Source organism: Canariomyces notabilis (genome assembly GCF_033297395.1).
Source record: "Canariomyces notabilis strain CBS 508.74 unplaced genomic scaffold N656scaffold_2, whole genome shotgun sequence".
Lineage (NCBI taxonomy): Eukaryota > Fungi > Ascomycota > Sordariomycetes > Sordariales > Chaetomiaceae > Canariomyces > Canariomyces notabilis.
Genome location: NW_027041824.1, coordinates 2,063,732 through 2,073,782, shown reverse-complemented (window position 1 = coordinate 2,073,782; position 10,051 = coordinate 2,063,732). Strand labels below are relative to the sequence as shown.

The following is a 10,051-nucleotide window of genomic DNA, read 5'->3' as shown; positions in this document are numbered from 1 at the left end:
TCAAGGTTGATTTAGCTGCTGGGTGTTCTTTGAAGTCATTGTCGCAGTAATAACACTTGTTGAACTTTAGTGCCCGGTCTTTGATAGTGGTAAAATGTTTCTTCATCGCATCGTACAGCTTTAGATCGCCCTCAATCTCGCCCAACTCGTTCTGGGCGGTCTCCAACTTTCTAGGGTAGTCCTCAATCGTAGCCGGGCGGCCGTCGTCGTAGTCCTCCTTTATCTCCCCGATCACTTCGATGGCGACCTTGAGTGCCTTGACGACGTTGGTTTTGCAGTTTTCTTTCTCGGCGGACAGCTTGTTATGCCGTTCCCGTGCATTGGACAACTTGTACTCGACCTGCTTAAGCTCCTGCTGGGTCGAGTCTTTCTGTTTCCTGGCTTCAGATACGGCAGTATTTTGCTGCCTGAGCGTGTTCTGGAAGTCGGACTCAATAGTCTCTGGTTTCCAAGCATTCCCAATCAGGGTTGACAACTTCTCATTCCAGGTATTTGCAAGGATATCCAACTCCCGCCGGCGCTCAGCCAGCTGCTTCTTGCGCAGGTCAAGCTGGGCTCGCTCAGATGCCAGCCTCGTGCAGTCGACGAGTTCCCGCGCAAGCTTGGCGGCTTGTGCTTCGAGGTTCCAGATGTTATCGTTCACCTGCCTGATCTGAGAATCCAGGTCTGCCGTTTGTTCCTCGGCCTTTACCACGTCGATCCTGCCCTCAAGTTCTTTCATCTCAGTTCGGAGCACTGCCTCTGCACCTTCGTCAATCTCCAGCGTGCTCAGTTCCCTCTGGATAGTGGCGGACTCTTTCCCGACTGTCATGATGCGCTGCGTGGCAGACGCACGATCGCGAATCACCGATGCCTTGCGGCTTTCGAGCTCTGTGATTATGGCTGTCTTTTTGTCGAGTTCATCTGCATTGTCACGTTGTACCTGCTCCAACTCGCGCTTCTTATCGTTGAGAATCTTCTGGATGCGATCGTAGAAGGCCGTGATGGTCCGGTCATCTAGTTCCCCATCGTATCCCCGAATCTCATGGCGTTCAGCAGCCTCGTGGATCATCCTATCTCGCGTAACGAGCTGCCGCTCGTACTTGTCCTTGTCGGACTGATGCTTTCCTAGCTCTGCGGTTTTAGCCGTGTGTTTCTCTCTAGTCAGCTTGAGTTCGGCTTGGGCGTCGTGAAATTGTCCGGCTTTCTTGTCTCTGTCGGCAATAATCCTCTGGATTGTCTGCTCGTACTCGTCAAGAGTGGTTCTCAGGATCTGATCAGACTCTGGCAGCTCTTCGATACGGCCCCGCAGTTCCTCAATTGCATCCTTCTTGTACTCGAGCTTCTCGGTTTTAGTTTGAAGATCATTCATGATCTTGAGGAAGCTGTTGGCCTGCTCATACTTCTCTTTGATCCTGACGGATTCCTCGTCCATCTGGTGGAGAAGCTCATCGCACTTGTCTCGCGCCTCCTGTATCTCCCTAGTGAGCTGGGCCATGAGCCTGTCAACCTTCTCTGCCCTCTCCTTATTCGCCTTGTCCTGTGCCTCTTGTAGTTTGAGTTCTCTGAGCTCCTCTCCTTTCCTCTTGCGAAGGACCTTCAGATTGTCGATCACTTTAGTGTACTTCATGGCCTCAAAAATTTCATCAAATCGCTTCTTCAAGGCAGCTGGTTCACTCATGGGCCACAGAGATTCGTCCTGGTGGCAGAATATGACGGCATCGAGAACGGCTGGAGAGACGCCGAGTTTTTCAGGAACCAATCTATCGAGCTCCATGACCCGGGTAGAGATGACGTGACGTTCGCCGTTGTTCCGCAGCAGCAGGCTCCCCTCCAAGGTCTTTTGGGATCTCGTGGTCTTTTTGACCATGAGCTGTACGTTGCGTGTGACGACGTAGGACTCGCCTACGGTCGAGCGGAATGAGACTTTGACTTGGGCACGGACATCTTTCTCTCCGGCCAGATCAGGATCGTGGATGAAGGCGCCGCCCTTGCTGTTGGGTGGCAACTCGCCGGTGGTGGCATACTTGAGACACTCGATGATGGTCTGGCAAAACGTCAGTAGAAGGAACCGCGAAAACGCCTGATCCAACACTCACCGTCTTTCCCGACCCATTGTAGCCAACAATTAGCGTGAGGGGAGTATTGAAAGCGATGGTCTCTTGGTGCTGCGGCCCAAAGGACCGGACACCAAGGATGGAAAGCTTCTCGATCCTGGACATGGCGTTGTTGTGTGGGGACTGTGGGAAGTGCGGCTGTGGACAATGTATTCCATAAGGCGATATTCCATGCACACGTCGGTTTCGCAAACGCAGGATGAAAAGCTAGAGGAGTCCGAAATGTGTGACGCAGGGACTGGACAGCCGTTGAGGTCGCTGAAGTGCTGCCGAGACGCGTTGTAGTCGCGAGTTCTAGTGGAAGGACAGGGGTCTTGGAAAGTGCTTGTCGCGTCTTCACGGGACCTGAGCCCAGGCAGCAGCGGCCTGGTGGGGCCGCGAACTAGACCGTCAATGCAGCACAATGGCTGGGCCCACTTCTTTTCGCCGAGAATTCCACTTGCGTTGCAGCGAGCCCCTCGAATTGGACTGAATTGGACTCAACCATCCCATCCCAACCCAAGCTCACCACATTTCCTAGTTGCTACTCGGCCCGGGCACCAACCAGCACCGATTCCCATGAATATTAGGAGCCGCATTCGCGCACATCTCCAATCCTATACCCCGACCCCTCATCCAAACAGCTACGAGAGACTGAACCAAGCAGACGACCCAAAATGCCTGCCGACGAAATGGAACTCGACGAGCCTCAGGCTCTTGACGCGGGCGCCTCGTCGTCAGCAAACGACAACAGCTCAGCAAAGCTCGCGGCGATGCAGACACAGACCAAGGCGACGGCGGTGCGTTCAATCGAAGGTTGGATCATCATGGTGACCAACGTACACGAGGAGGCCGACGAGGAGGCCATCCACGACAAGTTTGGCGAGTTTGGCGAGATCCGGAACGTACATTTGAACCTGGACCGGAGGACGGGCTACGTCAAGGTATGCTGTTACTATTGGTTTTATAGTTCAGGCGGTTCTCTTGAGAGATTCGGTGCTGATATGTGGGTGGGTTTCAGGGCTACGCGCTGATTGAGTACACGACTCTGGAGGAGGCGAGGGCAGCCATTGATGGCGCCAACGGAACGCAACTGCTGGATCAGACAGTGAATGTGGACTTTGCGTTTGTGCGTCCCCCGCCAGGCAAGGCGAATACGCGGCCCGGAGGTGGGAGCGGTCCGGCAAGAGCATCCACCCGTGGGGCAAGGAGCGGAAGGAGTCGAAGCCGGAGTCCAGGCGGCGGAAAGGAGGATGTTTTGTGAAGTGAGGCGAAGATGGCTGATGCTATGAGCAAGAGGGCTCTGAGAGCTTTTGTCTAGCCTGGGCTGGCTGGATACTATGGCAAGGGTGTCATGAAAAAAAGACAGCCGTCGTGTCATCGAAGGGGCATAAGACACGTCGGCTGTTTGCTTTAATCACTTGACGGTAAGCTCAAGTCAACAGCTACAGTACCTTATATCGACGGCTAACAGCGGTCTTGCAGGACCGCGGGAAAGTCGCTCCAGCAACTATCCGGGATCGAAAGTGTTTGGGGCTTGAGGCAAAAAAGATTGACGTGATAAAGAACAGGCAGATGCTAGACCAGAAGATACACCAGAGGACGGACTCCGCCCCGAGACTCGCCTACGATACTGCTTCCCCTTTTGATTAGGTCTACTCGGGCAACGTGCGGAGTCGCCATAGTGGAAATAGTACGGGCAACATCGGTGCCACCTGACTGCCCAATGCTAGAATCTACCCGCGATGTGCCCTCTAGCAGGCATGCTGTATGGTTGGTTTTCCCTGACTTTGGAGTAGCCTTGCGCAGCAGAAGCCTTATGGGGAGCATCTCATTGGAGTATTGAGGGGTAGTGGTTTCACCTCACCTCCTGCAGCTAGCTTGCCTGATTTACCCCGCCATCTCCAGTTGCTCCATTCTCCTATCCTCGGCTTCTCCCTTCGCACCTTCGCACTTCTCGAACCCCTTCCTTTGTAGAAGCATACCGTGGACGCTTGTTGTCTCTTATTCCTACTTATCTCTGAATCTCCAGACGTTGAACATGGATAAGCTCCTGAATAAAGCGGTGGAGAAGGTATTTGGCGACGACGATGAGCGTCAAGGTAGCTACGCCAGACGTCCCCTTGACCTAGCAGAGTCAGCTAATCACTCTCATTGACTCTCAGGCCAGCACCATACAGGCGGTAACGGTACACCCTCTCCTCGTCCTCTACGCCCTGTATCGCTCAGGCGTGCCTGCTAACCATCCACCTTACCCGTGCAGCCACTCACGGCGGTGCGTACCCGGCGGTTGGTGGCTATTCCCACCCAGATGACGAGGACGACGACAAGCTCGTCCACAACGCAGCCCACCACGCGGCCAGCAACGCCAAGGATGATGACTCGAACTTCTTTTCCGACATTCTGGGCAAAGTGATCCAAAACAAGCAGCAGGTTGCTGAGGAGGACATTGATGAAGAGGGTGCGTGTCTCGCCCTGTGCTCCCCAGTCTTCCCTTCACCATCTGCCTACCTCGTCTGTGACATGCATGCTGATAACGGCGGAATAGACGCGGTCAAATCCCACCGTAAACTCTTTGGCGGCTCCGAGGCCGACTCGGGCTCCACGTCCGCGTCCCAGCTGGGCTCGGCAGCCGCTGTTCAGGCCCTCAAATTGTTCACCTCGGGCGACCAAAAGGGACAGAGCCAGAGCCAGAGCGTGTTCGTGGGATTGGCCATGGCACAAGCGGCCAAACTGTTTGACCAGCAAGCGGCGAAGGGGAATGTAGCAGCTGGTGAGGACAAGCAGAGTGCGGTCATGAAGGCCGGGGAGCTGGCGCTCAAGATGTATCTGAAGAGTTATGGGAGCGGGTCCTCACAAGGGAGTGGCGGTTTCGGAGGATTGCTTGGGATGGCCAGCAAGTTCGTGCAGTAACTCAGGGAAAACCGGGATGGTTTTAATGAAGTTAGCGCTCACTGGGTAGCCAAAGACAGTTCGATCGTTGAGTGACGGTTGATTTTGCGTTGCACTCCGATGGACAATTCAAACATTCCGCCCGGGCCGCGCCGGGACGGCATGTTCTAGACCATTTCGAGATTTCCTTGTGATCGCCTCGCATTGCTGAGCAAAAGAACCTGGAAGAGAGCCGAACTCTCCTCGTATAAGAAGAGTACCTAGGCTCTTTAGGTACCTAGGCATTACACATGCCAACGGGGTTGATGAAGCCCAAACTTCAAGACCTTCCCGTTTGTGGTCTGGTCACTGCCGGAAGCTTTGTTTGTTGGGCTGTCGGCTGTGGGCTGTTAGTGGCGAGCATGCTGAAGAGTGGGGAGGTAAAGATTCCCATCCTGCAACACAGTAAATCCCATCTTCCCTTTCCCCCCCATAAATCGCACAAACCCCCGCTCATGCCCCGCGGGCTACTTTGATCGTCAAGTCCCTTGACGAAACGACTCCGAGTCCTCTGTCTTTCCGTCTAGATGCGTCCAGAGCTTGACGGTCGCTGTTTTGTTGGGCGGCGACCTTGCTCATTTCCGTCATCTTGTCTTGACCGATAATGCGCATCGCCAGAAGCATTACTTCTTAAACCAGTCTGAGCCAGTTAATACACTTAATATGCTGCTACACTGCTTAGCCCCAGGGTTCTTGTTTCCCAAGCTGCAATCTAGCCAGCTACCGATACCGACACCGACACCATCCTGCTGAGGCTGCTTGCAAGTTGCCACCGTCATGTCTTACGGGGCCGCTCTGCCTCCCAGCCTGTTCGGCTATGGAATGCCGGTAGACGCGGGCTCTGAGTTATCAACCCCGCAGGTCCGCCGCTTGATTTCTCTTCGTTCGCCCAGGGCAAGTCGTCACACTGACCTGACCCCGTCTTGTGTGGCCAAATGTAGATGAACGCCGATCCAAGCGATGCCATGTCGCTGCTGGACCGCACGATATACACCCCCTTTGAAGACAACGTGCCAATGAGCGCCCAATCCAACAAACCACAACCACAGTCGTTCACGCCGAGGACGGTCCAACTCTTTCCTCCGGGGTCGACGGCGACCCCGGACCAGCAGTCCACCTTCTCTCCCGATGACTCGGCGAGCAGGTCGTCTGATGTGCGCCCTCCGCCACGCGAGACTCTTGCTCCCGGAAATCCAGGCACTGCGGGCGCCTTGACCGAGTTCACCAGGCGCCGCAACTGGCCCGCCAAGGTGATAGGGGAGCTGCACGACTTACTGCACATCCTTGACGCCAACGGCAGGATCAAGCACGCCTCGCTAAGCGCCGAGCGTCTGACAGGCTACAAGCCGTCCGAGCTGCGCGGCGTATTCCTGCGGGACCTGCTGCATCCGGACGACGTGGGCCTGCTCACCTCGGAGCTGAACGAGTCGATAGCATCGGGCATTCCGTTTCGCATCTTTTACAGGCTCAGGAGGAAGGATGGGCGCTACACCGTCTTCGAGGCAGTCGGCCACGCCCACATTGCGGCGGCCAAGTATGCGCCCAACCCGACTAACCAGACGCCTTTCTGCCAAGCCGTCTTCATGATGGCTAGGCCCTATCCCACCAGGAACGCGGCCCTGCTGGATTCGTTCCTCGAGCACAAGATGGAGAACGAGCGGTTGAAGCGGAAGATTGCCGAGCTCAAGAAGGACGAGCAGGACGAGACCGAGGAATATCACAGGGCGTGGTCCTTGAGTCAGGAGTCATCCCATGCGGGCATGGATCCCCCCGTTTCCCCCTATAATAGGCGCCCATCCCACGACACGGGACAGCCCGAGGGAATGGGGGTTGGAGCCCCGTCGATCGGACCAGGCGACACGATCGAGATGCTCACTGGTCTCAGGTACCAGGAGGGAGAGAGAAGCCGGGGCATCATAGCTGGCAATGCCAGTCCGGCCCTGATCAAGGGGGACGCTGGCATTGCCATTCCGGTCGATAGAGACGGCCGCGGAGGGGAGAAGAAGAAGAAAATCAAGGTGGCCGAGGAATACGTATGCACGGATTGCGGTAAGGCCCCGCTTCAACACCCCCGAGCCCCAAAGCTAGTCAACTAGTGTGTATGCCAACGCTAACCCTTGCTCTTCAGGCACACTGGAGTCTCCCGAATGGAGGAAGGGACCAAGTGGCCCAAAGACACTCTGCAATGCTTGCGGGCTCCGCTGGGCGAAGAGGGAGAAGAAAAAGGGTGGCAATCATGGAGGTGCAGGCGGCTCTGAGCACCACCAGCTGGGTACCGAATTCACCGGTCAAGGGTCGTGATATTGTGTGTATATTTGGATGTTGTAACAAGCTGATACCCCCATGAGGCTGTGTCCGTATGCCACCGAGGCTCCAGAAGGTCAACCTCACCCCGCTGCGGCAGGCCTAGGGACGCCCGGCCAATTTGTGCATTGGGGAAAACATATCACCAACCAATATGTACCAATTTGTACCAGATATCGCATCATCCGCGATATCAGCAAATCTTATATCTCAACAACTGATGAGACACAGGAAGCTGAACAAAGGCAGCGTCATACATATTGACCTCCAAGTTAGGCGGGATGTAGAAGTACACATTATACATGGCTACTATCACCACTCAGTCACCTCCCCGCGGGCAGGCTTCTGCACACGGACAACCTTGTCGCAGTTGAGCAGACAGAGTGGGTCAAAGGCAGCTTTAATCTGGACAGTTTGGGAATTACAGATTAGCAGGCGGTTAATCGGGGAGGTGTTATAGCAGGGAAACTGCCGCAGTTTGGCGGTTCTTGTTCTTGCTCACCTTTCTCATGGCATCTACCGTGCTCTCGCCCAGCTCGTGGGGTAGGTAATCGCGCTTGACGAGGCCGACTCCGTGTTCACCCTAATAATACCGTCAGCTGCGGCCCTGGTAGACAGATCCAAATCCTAGATCAAAGCGTCAGTCAGGACGGCGGGGCCTACCGTCACAGTCCCTTCCATCTCCACCGCCCGCTTCACCATGCGGTGGACGCAGTCCTCGGCCAGCTTCCGCTCAGCGTCATTGTACAGTAGGATAACTATACGTAAAACCTCGCAGTTAGTCCGTGTACCGCTTCACTCCATGCAATGTTAAGCGGGTGAAAGAGGGGGTGTGGGGAAACGCACTATGGAAATTCCCGTCCCCAACATGTCCCACAATAGAGCTAGTCAGACCCGAATTCTTCAGATCCTTCTTGGTCTGCTCAATAATGTCGGGCAGCCTGCTCATGGGCACGGCCACGTCGCCCGTCCAGACGTGGTCGCCCTGGCGCCGCTGGCTCATGGTGCTCCAGAGCGCCTCCTTCCTGGCGCTCCACAGCTCGCGCTGCTCCTGGTCGTCGCGGGCAAACTCGAACGACTGGCCCCCCGTGCGGCGGGCCAGCCCACGCACAATGTCGACCTGCTCTTTTACTCCGGCGGGCGTGCCGGCAAACTTGAAGAAGATGGTCGGGGCCTCGCGCCAGGGCCGCGTCGTGGCGCCCGCGGCGTTAATGAAGCGCATCTGGTCGTCGTCGAGAATCTCGACGGCGGCGACGGGGACGCCGTCGGCCACGACGCGCGCCACGCACTCGGCCGCGTGGCGCACCGAGGGGAAGCTGGCGACGGCGACCGACGTGGCCGCGGGGGCGACGCACAGCTTGAGCGTCGCTTCCGTCACGAGGCCCAGGGTGCCCTCGGACCCGACGAAGAGGCGGGTGAGGTCGTAGCCGGCGCTGCTCTTGCGCGGGCGCTGCCGCGTCTTGATGACGGTGCCGTCGGCGAGCACGACGGTGAGGGAAAGCACCCACTCGCGCATGGTGCCGTAGCGGTACGCGTTGGTCCCGCTGCAGCCCGTGCCGATCATGCCGCCGATGCGGGCGCCCGGGCCCGGGTCGGGCGGGAAAAACAGGTTGTGCTCGGCCAGGTGCTCGTTGAGCTCCTCCCACCCGACGCCCGGCTGCACCACCACGTCCAGGTCGTCCTTGTGCAGCGCGACAATCTTGTTCATGCGGCTAAAGTCGACGCAGATGCCGCCCCGTGTGGGCGTGTAGTGGCCCTCGAGGCTGGTGCCCCCGCTGTAGCCGACGACGGGGATCTGCCGGAGGTGACACACCTTCATGATGCGAGACACCTCGTCGGTCGTGGACGGGTAGACGACGCAGAAGGGCTTGTGGGAGGGGTCGGACTGATGTGAGGACCACTCCGACGTGGCGTGCTGCTCGATGTCGTCCTCAAGGGTGCTGACGTTCTCCTGGCCCACGATTTCGACAAAGTCGGCCCATGCGGACTCGAGATGGGCAGGCGCAACTTTGTGCCTCGGCGGTCGTGTTGCGCTTAAGGGTAGGGTCGAGTTGGGGTCGACATCGCGCGGGTACTTGGTGCCGAGGAAGTAGCAGACGGAACCGACGAAGAAGATGACTGTTGGAATTTTATTCTTTGGTTAACTCAGGGCTGCGAGTGACAGTACTCGGTCGCGGATTCCGTCCCTACCAAAAGTGAGAGTAAAGTTCTTCGCCACGCTCGATTGGGGCCGTGTCCTGGCCAGGCGTTCCAAATCCTCCCTTTCCTGGGCTAACCGCTTCATGATGCTGTGCGTCAGCTGGCCCTTGAATGACGGTCCGGTTGACCTAGGTAAGTTGTTGTTCTCTGTCGACGAGTAGCGCGCCATGGCCGGCACGGTACCGAGGGCGAGGGCGAGACATGTCGGCCGTCGAGCTCCGACTGAAGCCGAAGCCCTCAAAGTCTGGCCCAGGCCCTTGGGCGTCCTGCCCGCGAGCCGCGACATGGCTCGGATCGGCGTTGTCGAGGATCAATTGGTGTCGCGCTCTTGATTTAGAGGCTATGTGAGCCACATGCCGTATCGCCGACTGCTTTGGAAGTTGTTGCCCGAGGGTTGTTGAAGCGGATTGTCAAGAATGCTTGGCGGGCCGGCGACAGCGGAAAAAAAGTGAAGTTGCAGCATTGCGGCCCCGCTGAAGTGCAGGAACCTCGACAACCCGAAGGCGGCATGGCATCCCGCTACTCAAACAAACATGCACCAC

The 10,051-nt window shown here is 56.9% G+C and overlaps 5 protein-coding genes across 5 annotated transcripts; 3 read left to right on the top strand and 2 right to left on the bottom strand.

Moving 5' to 3' along the window:
- Window positions 1–1,009: 1,009 nt before the first annotated feature.
- N656DRAFT_266710 (uncharacterized protein) lies at window positions 1,010–2,345 on the bottom strand. Its single transcript, XM_064809060.1, has 3 exons — window positions 2,079–2,345; window positions 1,383–2,026; window positions 1,010–1,321 (listed from the first exon to the last, which is right to left on the bottom strand). Exons 1-3 carry the CDS (start codon window positions 2,199–2,201, stop codon window positions 1,246–1,248), a joined length of 843 nt encoding a protein of 280 aa, XP_064674274.1. The 5' UTR covers window positions 2,202–2,345; the 3' UTR covers window positions 1,010–1,245.
- Window positions 2,346–2,530: 185 nt separating this feature from the next.
- On the top strand, window positions 2,531–3,625 carry N656DRAFT_775022 (RNA-binding domain-containing protein). Its single transcript, XM_064814383.1, has 3 exons — window positions 2,531–3,019; window positions 3,097–3,502; window positions 3,561–3,625. The coding sequence occupies exons 1-2, from the start codon at window positions 2,753–2,755 to the stop codon at window positions 3,337–3,339; spliced, it is 510 nt and encodes a 169-aa protein (XP_064674273.1). The 5' UTR covers window positions 2,531–2,752; the 3' UTR covers window positions 3,340–3,502; window positions 3,561–3,625.
- A 491-nt stretch (window positions 3,626–4,116) lies between these two features.
- Window positions 4,117–4,988, top strand: N656DRAFT_794977 (uncharacterized protein; the record flags this gene model as incomplete). The annotated part of the gene is made up of 3 exons (XM_064817369.1): window positions 4,117–4,177; window positions 4,241–4,264; window positions 4,339–4,988. 3 exons carry the CDS (start codon window positions 4,117–4,119, stop codon window positions 4,986–4,988), a joined length of 735 nt encoding a protein of 244 aa, XP_064674272.1.
- A 653-nt stretch (window positions 4,989–5,641) lies between these two features.
- N656DRAFT_266258 (uncharacterized protein) lies at window positions 5,642–7,713 on the top strand. Its single transcript, XM_064809058.1, has 3 exons — window positions 5,642–5,867; window positions 5,948–7,055; window positions 7,135–7,713. Exons 1-3 carry the CDS (start codon window positions 5,784–5,786, stop codon window positions 7,305–7,307), a joined length of 1,365 nt encoding a protein of 454 aa, XP_064674271.1. The 5' UTR covers window positions 5,642–5,783; the 3' UTR covers window positions 7,308–7,713.
- On the bottom strand, window positions 7,623–9,964 carry N656DRAFT_834498 (uncharacterized protein; the record flags this gene model as incomplete). Its single annotated transcript, XM_064818721.1, has 5 exons — window positions 9,501–9,964; window positions 8,157–9,428; window positions 7,974–8,068; window positions 7,813–7,893; window positions 7,623–7,715 (listed from the first exon to the last, which is right to left on the bottom strand). The coding sequence occupies exons 1-5, from the start codon at window positions 9,793–9,795 to the stop codon at window positions 7,623–7,625; spliced, it is 1,836 nt and encodes a 611-aa protein (XP_064674270.1). The 5' UTR covers window positions 9,796–9,964.
- Window positions 9,965–10,051: the final 87 nt, after the last annotated feature.